The following is a 16,113-nucleotide window of genomic DNA, read 5'->3' on the forward strand; positions in this document are numbered from 1 at the left end:
CAGAACTAGATTAGAAACTATTACTTTCACCACAAAAAATTCAATGACAACTTTTTGGTTTTCAGTGACAGAAAGCTGAAATGTTTTAGTTTTGAACAAAGTTCTTCCCCTCTGCTTTTGGGCACTGAAAGCCAAAGAATTTTTACAAGCAAACCTGACTTTTTCCTGGTTTTAAAAATAATTTTCTACCCAATCAAAGCCTCGCATTTTTTTCAGAACCTGAACTTGAACATTTTGAATGCATTAGCCAAAGGAAAAAATAACCCAATTTTTTGACAAGACCGACTTTCCATTAAAAATCACAGTACAAGGGGGAATTTTCTACATTTTCTTCCTCTTCTTCTTCCTTATCTTTCACAGACTCCTGAGCTGCTTTTGCTGTTATTATAATGCCTGTGTGAAAATTCTGACCGTGCTTTAGAGCAAATAAGGCACTAAATAGGCTGAGAACTGTGCTCTGCCTCTCTGAATGCTCCACTGGAACCCAGGACACAAACTGCTAACTTAGTAATCTAACTCATGTACCTCGCACAACTAAAGCTGGGCAGTAGCTGGCTTTGGATTAAACCTTCTGTGCTTGGTTTTCTGGCTAAGTCAGCATTACCTTGCCTTGAATTAAGAGTACCTGCACAGGCCCTGGCCAAAGCCAGGCATAGTATCTCACTGAGCTCCAGCTCATGCCTCAGGGCTGAGCAGCACTGAGGATAGCTCACAAGAAGCTGGGGAGCTCTGAAGGAGGGACAGCATTATTTGACAAAAAAAAAGGGAAAGAGAAAATTTCTGCTTTAAAAGATTTAATTATTTTTAAATGTAAAATAAAATATCCATAAAGTAATGCAAAGAAGTTAAACATTCCCTTCGAGGGAAATTTTCTCTTTTTAAAATTATCCCTTTTTCTAATAAACTAGTAATTTACGTAATCCATCTAAAACCACTAACACTCTTTCTTCTATTTTTAAGTAACACTGGAGAGCTTTCCCAAGGCTTATTTTATTTTTATGAGAAGGATTAGAAATCGTGATGGTCCAGATCCTTCCACACTTCTATCTGCTGACAAGCACCACACTCCTGCCATAACCCCAGTGAGAGCAGCTGGGGATGTGTCGTGTGGAATTTGCAGCACTCCACTGGCGTCAGTGGAGCAATGCCAGGCTGACAGATTCACTGCTCTGAATGCAACACCATCTGATTTGGAGCTTGTTGAACAAGTCATAAATCAAGTGACCTTTATGTTTCTAGACAAACATTTCAAGGAAAACAAGGATAAAGGGTCTCTATATGGAGCTACTTGTTCTATCTAGCCTCTTATCCAGCTTAGTATTTTTGTTGCTTCACAACGAGCATATTGTGACTTTCCTGGGCTGCACAGGAGGATGCTTTATCCTTTCAGAGTAACTCCAGGCTGTATCCCTGTTTTTCACCAAGAAGAGGACCACGGGAAGAAACTGCAGCTGAGCCACCATCCTTCCTTGGGCTCGCTCTGCTGGGGATGCTGCTCCAGCCCAGACCTAAAACATGCAGAAATAATATCTTACTCTTAAGTAAGTCATGGTGCTTTAGTTTTGGATCCAGTTTCATGCTAGGCATGGCACAGTACCTCAGATGGCACTGCAGACACAGCCTGAGGGGATACACATTCCCCTCACCACTCAAAGGAGCATGGGGTGAAGTCTACGCAAAGAAAATCCTGCCTGCTCTCTCATACCTCCCCTCTACCTGCTATTTCTCTCTCAAATAATTCAGATGCTTTAGCCCTTCCAGACAAAAACTGGAGCTTTAAATTAAAATGTCATCTGTTAGTAAAAAAACTAAGCTATGTTTTTCATTCCTGAGAAAGGACTCACTTATGCTTATAAGTTGCTAGTGATTAAGCAACTGGTATATTTTCACACTCATTAAAAGAAACACGGTGTGTTCGCCTTTCTAAGAAAAGGCATCTTGTTTGTAATACTGTAATACATTGGGAACACCTTCTAATTGGCTTCTAGTGCCTCTTGCCAAAATTCAGACACAAGTTTGTTTATTTACACAAGGAAAAAAATAAAACATTGTATAATTAGTCGAGTAATGGACTCCTAAATTCAGAAACTCAGAGGTATGCAAAACTGACAAACTTTTTAAGATTCCATTTTGGTTTATGAAATATCTCAATAGGTAGCTCAGACTGCATCATGGCTATTGTAGCAATGTGCTGCTCAATGTGGTGTTTGTGTCGAGATGGAAAACTTTGACATGTTTGATTTTTATGCAAGTCAATTAACCTGTTTTTTAAAACTGTAACGGCATGCTTTGCAAATAAGATTACTTACTATAAATTATGAGAACATAGGGCTCCATTCAGACAAAAATGTTACACACCCCTTACACATGCATAAGTCTGCAGAATATAGTTCTGCACCCTGACAACTTATTCAGCTAGGGGTAGGAGCTTATTTTGGTCTATTCCATGGGGGCTTTCCTAAAAAGATATGAACAAAAGGGGATAGAGACTTAATTAGAATGTCTCTCTACACCCCACCTTCCTTTGCACCACCCAGGCAATTCCAACAGGCCAAAACCTCACCTTATGTGGTGAGGGAAGAATTCCTTTTTTCAGTTAAGTCAGCCCAGAGCAGAATTAGCAATGGTATGTCCCCCTAACCACAGTACAGACAGACATTTGGCCATTCCCACCTGCAAGTTCTGCTCTCAGCACTCACACTCAGGCACGCTCTACTGACTCCAGGCCTGTCCATCTGTTAACACAACGTTCATTGTGCTTGGCCGCAGCTCAGGTGGGACCCTCACTCCAGGACTTCAGGGTGAAGCTCTCCTGGAAAAAATGACACTGAACACGAGAAATGACACACCACCAGCACAAAGGAAGATGGCATTGCAGTCAGTACAAATCATTTTCCTTTCATGCAACAGACATTTGGTCAAGACTTCTTGCTTCTAAAAGGCAGATCCTTCGATGGGTGCATGAGAAATGCAGGATGTCTGTTTGGCACTCAAAATGCAACCTAAAGAACTGCAGAGATGTATGTGGGGCTTGGACAGTGCCAATAGACACACAAATCCAGAGACAAGTATGAGTCAGAGAAAGAGAAACTGTGGGATTTTGTCCAGGTCCTTTCTACTTTTACACATGCAGAGAAACTTTACCTAAGCAAACCATCCCATTGATTACATATGTGAGCAAGAATTGCTCGCATGAAGAAAGGTCACTGGATCTTGTCCCTGCTTTATGCACATTGTGATATAAAGACAATTCTTACTAAGTCCACGACTTGTTAGGTTAAGGCACAAGGGACCACAACAGAGCATTTTGTCTTCCTTGCCAGCTTCTGTCTATGTAATGAAGTCATTCTTATTTGACATTAGATTGTTGGTTCTGATCTGAAGTCTGCAGCAGAGATAGTCTGTATTGCAGATTACTCATTTCTTGACATGTATTTTACTTAGACAGAAAGGTTAAAACAGGGAGAGATGACTGAGAAGATTAAGGGACAAACTGCTTTCCTTGTCCCTTGGACAATCTCTTCCACAGACTATTTGCTACCCAGAACTAACTTTCAGCTTGGAGCAGCAAACTCATACTTGTGGAAATAGTTACAGACGTGCAGAGAAACGTGTACCCTGGCACATTCATATAAGGCATTTCAGGCAAAAGACCCTCCAGAGTAAGATTTCACTGTGTTCAGAATAAGGGAAGATGTCAGTGTGACCAGAACTCAGCCACACCATTTACCAGAAATGACCTGCCACGTGTGGAAAGACACCTCCCATTCCTCAGGAGAACCAGTGTGGCTTCGTGTCCCCTAGCAGCCTCACAATGCCAGGTCAACTGTTGTTCCTGGCAAGACGCTGCTGTGGAGAGCCTGCAACAGAATCAGGGACTCATCACTACCAGTATGGGTTGCTACGGACACCACTGACGAAAAGCAAAATCATTTCAGAAGGAAATAAAAGACTCTTTTCCACCAATTGTGACAGACACTCCAATAGGTTAGTGATCCTGGTGGAATGCTAATCAACAGCACATAGAAAGACTTGGAAGTTATGCAACTTTTAATATTCCTAGTGAATAGGAGTGTGGAAGAGAATTCATGTAATACTGGCCCTGCACACAGAATGTACACCAACACTTAGTACTGAAACACTGGCATCACACATTAATGCTACAGATAAGTCAGACAATACTTCTGTCTTGCAAGTCTTTCCTCTCAAGATCTCAGCTCCAAGCCATAGGCATCTGAAGAGTCCATCTACACATTCCCACTGAGCCAAATATTTAAATGGAGATGGATTCCTTCCTGGCATAAAACCACCCAGCTAACCCGACATCAGCACAGCTATGCTGATTTACTGCAGCCATGGATCTGGCATCAGATTTGAGCTCTGAGACAATCTAATTTTTCCATTCCTCACAGCTCCGGTGAATAATTTAAATATATGCTCTGAGCTCACCAAAAATAATACATTTTCAAAATTTTTGGTGAGCTGAAAGTAAGAAATACTGGCTCAGAATCACACAAAATGCTCTGTTTAATCTTACAGAGTATAATTTGGATTGAAATGGGATTTCAGTTTATGCAGGCTAAAAAGGAATGGATTTTTGTGACAGAATTGAATGAGGACTTCTAAAATGAAAAAAACCACTATGTTAAAAAATCAACAGGTATTACCCTGAAAAGATCAGAACAAAACATTTTATTTAAAAAAAAATAGTTTATTGTTTTCAATGCTCAAAGTGGCCACATTTTTCAGCTGATGGGAATCTATAAAATGTTACACTGCCACTGAGGCACCATTTTTGCCCCAGAAAAACTGCTAAAATATTTTCCTCAGCTGTACCAGTAGATAAATTTACTGACCTTAGTAAGACAATTTGCACAGGTAGGGCCAGGAGCATTTACTGTTTTAACAGAACCTAAACTATTCTGAGCAATTTACAGCAGAAACACTCATATGAATCCAAAATACTAAGAAGAGGGACAAGGGTTACAGAATAAACTATAGAATTGCTCAGTAAGGCTGGAAGGCATACTTTGAAATAAATAACGTATTTGACTCACACATTGCAAGTGGCATTGCAGAAATGATGCTCAAGAGCATCTGAGGAAGGAAGAGATTTGGGGATGATTTGTAATAGGGCTATTTAATACTCACAGTAGAGCTACTCATGATTCAGATCTATCATTCAGTGCTACAGCAATTTTTTTAATCATATTTTGTTTCCAGTTGAAATTAGGGGGGTTGGACCATGCTGTCTGTATGGTGGACTGTATTAATCTATATGCTCTCCCAGTTATGAATATTAAAGTCCATATTGCTACATTTTTACAGAAAGCAAAAGAAAGTCCACAAAGCTAAACTCGCAAGACAAAATGTGCATTTTCACAGAATACCTACCATTTAGTAAAAAAATATTTTAATTGCAATATTAGGACAACCTTCAGGGAAAATAGAACAGGCAAAGAGAAACTTCAGTGGCAAGTAATTGCTGTACCAAAGACAGAAAGAATCTAGGCAATAAGAAATAGAAAAAGAGATCTCTGAAAATACTTCATATTTTTAAAAGCAGATGAAGATCTTTGATTAGCATAAAATAACGGTATTGAAGTCAATATGTTATCCATGACATATGCAGGGGCTATGTAGAGCTGAAATGAAGGAGGGAGGGGACTCAACCCCTCCTTCAGCATGTGACAACATCACCCATGCTGGTGGAAAGCAGGAGGAGGGAAAAAAGTGAAGAGAGGGTAATGCTGCCTTAGCTCTTCCTCCCCTATCCTCCCTTTGCCCCTACAAATCCACCCTGGCAGAAGGTATGGCTTAGAATCCAATTATTTTGCTTTAGGATTTCTCTTGTCTATGAGAAACTCTAAGTCCCCCTCTTTTTCTCATTACTTTAGAGTGAGAAGATTTGGAAATGGGGTTTTATGCAGCTCCTAGAAACATTATTTACCTAAATGCCCCATTTTTAAAAATGTGCATCTATTAGCTCTTTTGAAAAAAAAAAAAAACCAAAAACAAAGCCCCCCAAAAATTCACCATATCAGATAGAATCTTGTATGTAGCAGTAAAGCTACATCTGCTATTTTCCACTGCTATTGTGGTGTATTATCGTGGTCTCCTACTGAGAGCAGTGAATTTCTGCATCCAAAAACTCAAACCATAGGTTTTTCCCCCCATAGATGTCTTCTTACTGAACAAGATGCCTAATCTCAGGCACCCAGGACTGAAAATGTTAACCTTAAAGTCTGTTGGCATCTCTCAGAAGCTTAGGAGTAAGAGGAACCTAGTCTGGCTGTCTGAAAAATTTCATTCAGATTGCTTTAAATATTTTGCGGATGATTACAGTCTGAACATTTGACTACATGCCACTTCATTAGACTTTCTCATTTTTTTGTTTGTACCATAGATGGGAAATTAAAAGTGATCTCTGATATTTGATTTCCCATAAGATATGAGAGATTTTCAGGGCAGTGTCTGGAAAAAAATTAGGATAATAAGGTGTATAAATCTCTGCTTCATTTGAAACAACGCATAAAAGCCAACCCCACATTAATTTTTTTGCTGAAAGAACTTCAATAAGTTTTAAAGTAAGTGTTTCATTTACTGCCACATGCCACACATACATGGCAAACAGTTTATACAAACCACAACACTCAGCTGTTCCTGGTTAGGTAGAACAGCCCTCCCCTGCACACCCAAGCTCCTCCCGGTTCCCTCGGGACTCCGGTACAGGGTGCTGACGGTTTCAGCTGGTCCAAGAGAGAACTTACGGACACGTGGGGTGAGCAGTCAGTCCTTCTGAGGATGTGCTCATGAAGCCTTGGTTGAGTTGTGCTTAAGGTTTTGCGGGCTCAAAGCAGAATGCTCTGCACTTTTGAAGACAGCTTCAGTGGTGGTCCAGCCTTAATGCCTTCTTCATGTAGTGCTCAGGGAGCTTTATTAGACTTCCCAGCTCACTAGAAACTCCACTGTGCACACACACAACGGTGCTGGCTTTGCGTGGCCACGTTTGGGCGGGGGTGGGGCTACAGGGTTGCCTTCAGTGAGAAGAGCCCACGGAGCCAACTCCAGCCGGCTCCAAGGTGGACCAAGGCCGAGCCCATCAGCCGTGATGGGAGACCCTATGGTATTTACAAATGGAAACAAAAAATCCAGCTACTTCAGCCAGAGAGAGGAGTGAGAATATTGGAGGGAAACAACTCTGCAGACACCCAGGTCAGCGCAGAAGGAGACGGAGGAGGTGCTCCAGGCACCTCCAGGAGCAGAGACTCCCCTGCAGCCCCTGGTGAAGACCATGGTGAGGAAGGCTGTCCCTATGGGAAGCTCGTGCTGGAGCTGGCAGGACCTTCGGCCCCATGGAAAGAGGAGCCCACACTGGAGCAGGGAGGAGTGTGAGGAATTCTCTCCCTCAGGAGGAGGAACAGCAGAGATGACGTGTGATGAACTGACCCCAGCCCCCATTTCTGACCCCCTGTGCTGCTGGTGGGGAGGAAGCAGAGAAAATCAGGAGAGCATTTAAGCCTGGAAAGAAGGGAGGGGTGGAGGGGAGGTGTTTTAAGATTTGGTTTTACTTCTCAGTACCCTGATTTGATTGGTTATAAATAAATTTCCCCAAGCTCAGTCTGTTTTGCCTGTTATGGTAATTGGTGAGTGATTTCTCCCTGCCTTTATTTTGACCCAAGAACCTCTTGTTGTATTTCCTCCCCCCATCCAGCTGAGAAGTGATAGAACAGCTTTGGTGGGCAACTGGAGTCTGCCAGTATCAACCCACCACAGACCCAGTAAAGTGCTGGGTGAAAAGGGGCTCTTAACACCCTCATGCAGCCAGGAGCAGATACAATGAGAGAGAGGAGAGATACCTGGGTATTTCTAAGGCCACCACTGAGACTTAATTTAGGCATTGGTTCTAACTGAGGCTTATTACAAGAGCTTCAAGGTTAAGGTCAATGACCTCATTTATTGTGTAAGTATTACCTACAAAACAAAATTTTATCCACTTATTCCAAAAGGACATTATGAATTTGGAAGTCCACTTGATTTTAAAAGATAATATTTCAGCTCGTCTCACTGGGTTCTAAAATCTCCATACTAATTTATGCATGTTTACAATAATATCTATGCAATATTACTCAACATTCTGTTGCTGTGTGAAAGCAATGAAATGCCCTTGGAGGAACAAATCCACGCAAAAGGCAAAATAAACCTGGCTAGATATGCCAGGTCTAAATGTCCAAAGCAAACTAGGAGAGGGAGTGAGGGAAAATTATTTTCTGTCCATTTTTCACTCCCAGACAATATTATGAAGTGCTTGGAATACCAGAAGGTTCATTTTAAAACAGAGGAGTGATGTTTACACTGGCCCTTATATAAATATGTATTAGTTTTATGTACGTATTTTTCCTAATACTTCAAGTTAAACTCAGCTTATTTATTGCTGAGAAAGGTGCTGGATTTTTTTATTGCACAGGTACAACACAGCAGCCTGGCAAGGATATTCTGAATTTGTTCAGAGAAATGTGTGCTCAGAACTGTGTGATTGGGAATCCTATGGAAGGGGAACCTCTAACCTGAGCCCTGGAAACTTGCACTGCTGTAAATTAGGTATTTGCACTGGTAGGTGTAAGATGCACTTATTATGAAGTTACTTGCACCACTCAGTGCAGGAGGCACTTCAATTAATGCAGCAGTGGCTGGCCCTTCTGTTTGCTGCATCTTCCTCTGGACCACGGTTTTGCAGCCAAGCCAGGTAGTAAGCTGCCAGGTGTAGGCCAAAAATAAAGATATTATTATGCCAGAAGGAAAATACTATTAGGGTTGTGTCAATACAAGGGGTTATACTGGTTATTTTCTCCTATATTAGTCCCTCCCCTACAAAACAAAAAATACCCAACAACAATATACTCTTCACAATCACAAACTGCTAAGCTACTAACCACAAACACAGATCAAACATCCTCATTCCTGTTTCATTCTGCACTTTGGATTGAGAAGCCCTGCAAGCATGACAGTTCTGGTGGTGGCTTTGTGATCTGGATCCTGCTTGGTAGGATCCATGCAGAGACCAACAACTCATTCTACAGAGCCCACTCTGCAGGCATCAGATGACTGTGGCTTTCAGTTACTACCTCTGGATCAGAGCCAGAAGCCTAATGGTGAAAAGCTCTTTATACCATTACCAATCCCTCGAGCCACCCAGTCCTCCTCCATTGCATACAGGTTTTTAGTGTTGTGCCTTAAGATCTGTTCTGGTTCTGAGTAACGTTCTTTGTGATGGGAGCCTTGCCACTCCCCCCCTCATGAGGGAAAAAAAACAAGGAGGGAGTGTGAAACCTATTTTCAAACTCTGTTACGATTATCTGATGCAGTGACTACTCTGGGATTCTCCACAGGAGAGACCTGAGTGCTGGGCAGTGTCTATCTTAGGTGAAGAGCAGACTCCAGACTAGTCAGTGCCAGCATCTGTGTGCCTTCAGTTGGTGCTGCTGCCTTCAGCTGGGTGGTAGCTCTCAGGAGCACCCACAGAGCCAGAGGCCCCCAAAGGGATGGCTCCAAAGCTTTCCAGGACATCCACAGGCTGACAGGGACTCAGTGCACACACATGTTGGTCTGGCCTTGAGTGCTGACTCAGAACGATGCTCGATGGCAGCATGAATATACCCCTGGAGAGGGCAGAACTACAACCAGTGAGCTCCCAGAGCTGATTTCCATCTAAGCCATCCACCAGAAGAATCAGACGCTAAATTGTGGCATTTCTGCACTCCTGTCCCACAGTTCAGCAGGGAAAAGTGACTCCCTGTGATGTTACATCCATGCAGGTTTCTCTGCAGTAGCTTTTCTCCCAGACTCTTCAAAAGCACATCACACAGAGCAGCTGCTTTCCCCACAAGCTGCAGGGGACTTAGCAGTTAATACACTGGTACCCAGGCTTCACGAAGAGGGCTGTAAGCTGCTGATCCTGCAATAACACCTCCAAGGATTTAGAGTCTTTAATGTTGATTGCTGAATATTTCTGTTCCCGTCTGAACCATTCCAACAGTTGTTTCAAGTGAATTCCCTTCCTTTTAACCACTGGAGCTTCTTGCTTGGTCTGGGAGCAGGGAAGAGGGAATGAAAGGGTCTCTTCAAATTTCCTGGAGCTGCTCTCTCAAAAGAGAGCATTGACACAGATTCTGCAGCTCCCACGTGCAGCAGGGCTCCCACAGGACCTGCAGGCACAGAGAGACTGCAGGATCCTTGTGGGCACTCCAGGAAGTGTGGCTGTTCTCCTTCCTGCTGGATGAGAGTATTGTATCTATTCCTAGCATGGATCTACCAGGTGGCAACTTCCCCCTGCCAGCATACCTTTGGTTTGGCTCACCTTGAAAGCTATGATGTTGCATTATATGATGATGTCATTATATTTATTTCAACTTTCAATGAAGATTCCTGGCAAATCTCCGAGCTGGAATATCTTCTCTTTAATGTGTCCAAGATCCAGCCAATGTGGTGCAGATTACATTTATATAACACAGCACAGTGAGGTGAACTGCTGGGAATTTTTTTCAAGGTGTTGATGTTACTAACTTATTTCTCTATTAAAACTATGGAAGAGGAAAAACTTGTCCAGTATTTATCCAAATACTACCACTCTAATTTCTAGCTGTGGTTATTTTGGTAATGACTCCATTGTGCCCTCATGCAATCTCAAGAACTCATCTTTGTGGTGGTATTTTGAAAATGATAAAAGGAATCAAATATATTTTTCAATTAAGTACATATGTGACAACACAACATTTTAATGTGTAATGTTTCCTAGCTGGTTCATTTTCTTCACACTATCTGAACTAATTTTGAATGAATTTTGGCTTATTACAAACGTTTGGACAAGTTACTCTAGTTTACTTTTTTCTGCTTTTATTGACTGTGTTCCTCTTAGCACTTTCAAATTAGCCTCCATCATCACAACTTTGGTTAAAAGCCACGTATTTTTCCTGATAATCAGAAGTATAAAGCATTTGAGAATAATACATAGAATACTGCTCTGCACTGACAAAAACAATGGCTTGGATGCTAAATGCAATATCATTGAGGAACCTTCCTTTAACACTGGGCCTTAACTTCACTAGATTTTGAATAAACACGTGGTGTGAGAGAAAAAATTATTCTGATAAAGACTGACTACAGTGACAAGATGAAGTTCTGTGCTCCTCACAAGGAACTGCAGCACACAGGTTAGATGACTCAGCTGAGCCTATGGCAGACACAGAAATGAATTGAAATTCCCATATTATGATGCTTTAAGACACTAAAATTGCAAAAGAAGAAACTGCAGAGTAACTAAAAGCAAACTTTAAACTTTTCCCTTATTTCTTCCCCACAGTGGTCTTTGTGCAGTCTTATGATGCCACTACAAAGATCAGCAAAGAAAAACTGGCTGTGTTATGAATTGATTTCTATTTAAAAGAGCTATAATTCAATTTTGCTATAAAAACGTATTACAAAATCTAATATTAAATAGATTTGCATAGAAACATTCATCAGAAAGATATTTGTTTGGCTTGAAACACTTCCACTACAAGCCAAACATTTCAACACTAGGGCAGGAGGACCAGAAAGTGGACCTGACCAGAAACAACAGTGAAAACTACTAGTTTGTTTTTGCTCTACCAGCTGAAAACTTAGCTATTTGTTTAAAAAAAAATCATGGGCCTTATGGATGGTGAAATTTGATTTTTTAAAACCCAAAATATTCTTGTAAATTTATTAACAGGGTGTTATTGGTTGAGAAAACATGTATGTACACATGTCTCTCTGATGACAATAACCCTTTGATTAAAATTACGATGGATATGGTGATGGATATTTAGACTACATTAACAGCACACTTCTTTTATACTCACATAACCATCACCAATACACACTCAGCTCTGCACACATAAAAATTTTTAAACCTTGAAGCCAGCAGTCAGAGGTGGTTTCCAGATGAAGTCTCTGTTTGCCCCATTGCTGGGATCACAGACAGATAAATCACTGAGTGAGCCCCCCTCGCTAAGTAGTGGGAATATTACTTTAGTAAAGTTTGCTAATGGGGCAAAGGACCTTGTATTGTAATCCAGTGACATTTTCAACCTTCGGAGAACTTTTGTTGACATTCCCGAGTCCCTGGCTGCCATCCCAGCATGAAATAGTTTCTGTTCACATAATTCTCGTGTTTACCAGTCATGAAAAACTCTTGCTTTTTTTTTTAAATAAACCTTTTTTTTTTTTTGCAAGTGAAACTCTGTCTAAAAAAATATTGGCCCCAGGCATACAAGGTTTTGCATAAATTCATATGTGATGAATAGCTGATTTTAATGTTATTTGGGTATTTGTCAGAACCTAACAAATATACATGGTAATGGTGGTTCATAAACTTAAACATCTCAATATACCCTTTCTTCTGGAAATAAATTACGTTTGTTTGCCCTGCCTGGAGTCCTAAGGTAGCCGACATTAGGAATATTTTAAATGTGATCATCCATCCAGCATGTCTTTCAGGCGCCACGAAGATTAAATGAAAGAATCATAAGATGAAGGTCTTTAACTTTTAATCCTTTTACAATGAACCCTTAGATAGACATGGGGGCAGGGTGCCTTCTATGTGAGTAATAATGCCTCTGTTCCTCTTCACTAGGTTAATGAATACCCTAAATGTCCCAAGATCTGATTTTCTCCCCCCCTCCCAAAACTATTGAAAGTAGAGCAAAGAGACGGGCGGTAAAACGCACTGGGACACTGAGCGAGGGAATGAATATGCATTCGGAGATACCAAACTAAGCGTTAGAGAAAGCAGGGCTGGCTTGTCTCAATGAAAGACCCACGGGTTTAAAATGATTAGCATAGATTCCCTCCGAGTTTTGGAGGAGACATTTAAAAAAAGTATTTTTTGACACCCGAGATAAGTAAGGAGAAGGCTTCCTGCACTGTCAGGGACCCTTTGAAGAACACGTGGAGGGTTTGTTTTCGCAGTTGGTATCTATGAGATACGAACCGTCGGCTCTCCCGGCACGTAAAAGTCAAACACGTCGCTAATTGGGCCGGGTCCCGACGGAGCCGCGGGACAGTTGCGTAGCCCCGCGGGCCGGGCCGGGTCGGGTCGTTCCGCAGCACCGCGGGGAGCAGGGACAGGGGAGAAGAGAGCGGAGAGCGGGGGGCGGGCGGGGACGGCCCCGGGGGGCGGGCTAGGAGCGGGCGGCGGCGGGGCTCGGGCAGCTCGCGGCAGCACGGGCGGCACAGCCCGGTGCCCCCCCGGCTGCAGAGCTCGGCGTTCGCCGGCTGCAGGGCACGGTCCTCCCCGGGCTGCCTGGAGAGAGCAGGCTCGGGGGAGGGGTTCAGTCTCCGAGCCCCGCAGCCCCGGGCAGCCCGTCAGGGTGGCGATGGCCCGGGGCGGGCGGGAGCCCAAAGAGTTAACCGGGCCGGGCCCGGCGGTGTGCGGGGCTGCCACAGGATCAGGCTAATAACGTGTCTGCGCTGAAACCCCTCAAAGCCCAGGGGTCAAGTTTCAGCAGTGTCCCACCACAATGGTAGGTGTGAAAGACACGTGTCCCGTTGTAAATGAAATGTCAAGCGGTTAAAAGAAAAATCCCCAAGCAGCTGCCACCGAGCTCACCGGGGCTGCGCGGTCGCGGCTCCGCGAGGAACAGCGCAGCGCGGAGCGGAGGGAACCCCCGCCGGCCGCCCTCCATCCTGCGGGGCCGGAGCCCGCGGCACTCCGACGGTGTAGGTGCCGCAGAGCCCCTCTAACAGAGTCGTGAGCAGGTTTCCACCTCCCCCTGCCACCACGAAACGTCCTGCTGAGCGTGGAGAACGAGGAGGAGACAGAAGAAAGCCCCCCCGACGGCGGCCAAACCAAAAAGCAAACAGAATCCAAACGGCTCGTGTTTTAGTGGTTGACTTTTAATTCTGCACTGCACTTTTTACTACAAGGATATAAAGAATAAATAGCAGATACTCTTCATTTACATAGGATTAAGTCATTCAAACTGTTCTCTCTATTTACAATAACATTGTGCTCTAGGCGTTTATTCATTTTTATTTTAAATCTAAAGTCCGTAAGGAAAAAAAAAAACCCCTCACACACACGCTTTCCGAATAATGGAAAATAGCTTTAAACGTTTTCTTATCAAAAAGTTTGGTTTGTATTTTTTAAACCTTTTATTAAAAAAACCCCACCCAACAGAAAAACCTACTTCGCCAAAGCGAAGCAACTTCTCTCTGGAATATAAATACCAAAAAAAAAAAAAAAAAAAAAAAGATACATTAGCAACGATCAGGGTAATAGTCTTGAAAATACAGTAGACGCTGATTATTTCACGTATAATACTGACCTTTTAATAGTGTATTAAACCGGTGCCATATATACACACAATATACATTCTCCTACACGTTACAGTGCATTACAACGTTAACCAGAAAGCAAATGTCTTTTATTTCTGTTGCAGCAAAGGTCCACGTGAGTCCGCTGGAGAAGGGGCGCGAAGGGAAGTGCCAGCCCTAGCAGGAGCATTTACACTCCGAAATGATGGGGTACTGGATGGGTATCCATGTGCATCTCTGCCCGCCCCGGCGCTGGCACCTCCACCTCAGGATCGTTAAATGCACGGACTTGGCAGGTTTGCAAACCATGCCTTCGGGGACTGAACAAGACCTTTTACTGTAGCAGCTGCCCACTTTGACATACCGGGGCCAAAAGCGGCTGCCGAGATCGTTCCACGTGTATAGAACCGGGCAGAAGGTCTGGGACCAAAGCCACATCTGCAGCTTCCTGCGCAGCTTCTTGCTTAGCCTATGCTTCTTGCCCGGCTGCAGCCCGTCGTAGAACTCCAGCCCTTTGATTTCGCTGGGCATCGCTCCCGAGGGTCTCTGCCTGAGCAGCAAGTCCAGCTCAGCTAGATCGTCCACTCCGAGCCGGTCCTCGGGCAGGGAAACAGCCATGAAGTTGGCGTCGAAGTGTCCGCCCATGAGGTTCCTTAGCAAGGTCTCGTTAAGATCCTTCTCTTTGGGGTCAAAGATAGGGTCCGGGTGCTCGATTAGATCCACCAAGGGCAAGTTGTCGCTGGGAGCCGGTCGGATGTGCAGATAGTGCTGGCAGGCGCCCTGCTCTAGCCGGAGACCCAGCAGAACCACCAAGGCGTATATAGTCACAAGGCACTGGGAATGATCCATCCTTGGGAGACCGGTGGGGGGGGGGGGGGGGAAAGGGGGGCTGGATTCACCAAACAGCAGGGGAAGAAGGTGCAAGCAAATACATCAGAAAACTTGTACGGGGATATCCAAAATAGCTCGTCTTTGAGGGGGATCACCTCCACTCGCCGCACCACCAGCAAAGACAGCCCCCTGATAAGCCCGGAGAACAAGCCCCCTGCAAACACGCTGTCTTGCAGGCTTCTCTATAAAATTTCTCCTGGTGGAGCCGCTCCAAAATTCTGCTGCTGTTGCTTTTTCTCGCCCTTCCCGGGAACGGGAGATGCCTCTTTTTGTTGCGAGTTCTGCTTGCTGCTGCCGCTCCTCGTTGTCTGCCCGTGCGTGTGGAAGAAGTTGCTGCCGATTCTTCCTCCCCGCTTCTCTCCGCCGTTTGCAAAGCAGCCTCCTCAGCAGCAACAGCAGCCACGCACGTTGGCACCAGTTTGTCTGCTTTGCAAGGACCCAAAGCCTTTAAATTTCCTGCACTTTCAGCTTCATCTCCATGGAAACCACAGACTCTCTCCTAACCCACCCCACCCCCCTTAAAAAAACCCCACACACACAACACAACCCCCACTCCCACAAAAGTCCAGGAGAGCGCGGCTTCCCCCTTCCCACCGGCAGGCACCCTCTGCTGGGGAAGGCTGAGGCGGGAGCCGCCGCCTCCCCCCGCCCTCCGCACGCCGCCGCTCACGGGAGCCGCCGCGCCCCGGGAGATGCTGCCCTGCCCGGGGCAGCCGTCAGCAGCTTCGCCCGGTCGGGCGCCCGTTCCTCGGGCCGCCGCCGCCGGCTCCGAGCTCGGCCTCGCCCCGCCGCTCTCCCCGTGGGCGCGGAGCGCGGCCTCTCCCGCCCGCCCGGCGTAGGAGCGCGGCCCGGCCGCCTGCGGAGGGTGGCGGCTTTCCCGGCGCTCCG

The 16,113-nt window shown here is 44.6% G+C and overlaps 1 protein-coding gene and 1 long non-coding RNA gene across 3 annotated transcripts in view; both read right to left on the bottom strand.

The window, feature by feature from the left end:
* Nucleotides 1-361: 361 nt before the first annotated feature.
* Nucleotides 362-16,113, bottom strand: part of LOC121666608 — a 31,314-nt gene continuing 15,562 nt past the window's right edge. The window contains exons 1-3 of one of the 2 annotated variants that reach the window (XR_006016714.1): nt 6,771-7,175; nt 2,674-2,812; nt 362-1,508 (exon numbers count right to left, since the gene is read on the bottom strand). This is a non-coding gene — a long non-coding RNA (uncharacterized LOC121666608). Of the gene's footprint in view, nt 1,509-2,673; nt 2,813-6,770; nt 7,176-16,113 lie in introns of those variants that run through there. The other variant, XR_006016715.1, reaches the window with a different exon arrangement.
* NOG (noggin) lies at nt 13,894-15,749 on the bottom strand. The gene has a single exon (XM_042032354.1). The coding sequence runs from the start codon at nt 15,181-15,183 to the stop codon at nt 14,512-14,514; it is 672 nt and encodes a 223-aa protein (XP_041888288.1). The 5' UTR covers nt 15,184-15,749; the 3' UTR covers nt 13,894-14,511.

This window comes from Corvus kubaryi, unplaced genomic scaffold (genome assembly GCF_017639235.1).
Source record: "Corvus kubaryi isolate FWS band 111438036 unplaced genomic scaffold, C.kubaryi_AGA036_p1.0 37353, whole genome shotgun sequence".
Classification (NCBI taxonomy): Eukaryota; Metazoa; Chordata; class Aves; order Passeriformes; family Corvidae; genus Corvus; species Corvus kubaryi.

What these genes read in the sequence shown, in the direction of transcription:
- NOG (XM_042032354.1), bottom strand. Translation starts at nt 15,183, where the DNA reads ATGGATCATTCCCAGTGCCTTGTGACTATATACGCCTTGGTGGTTCTG.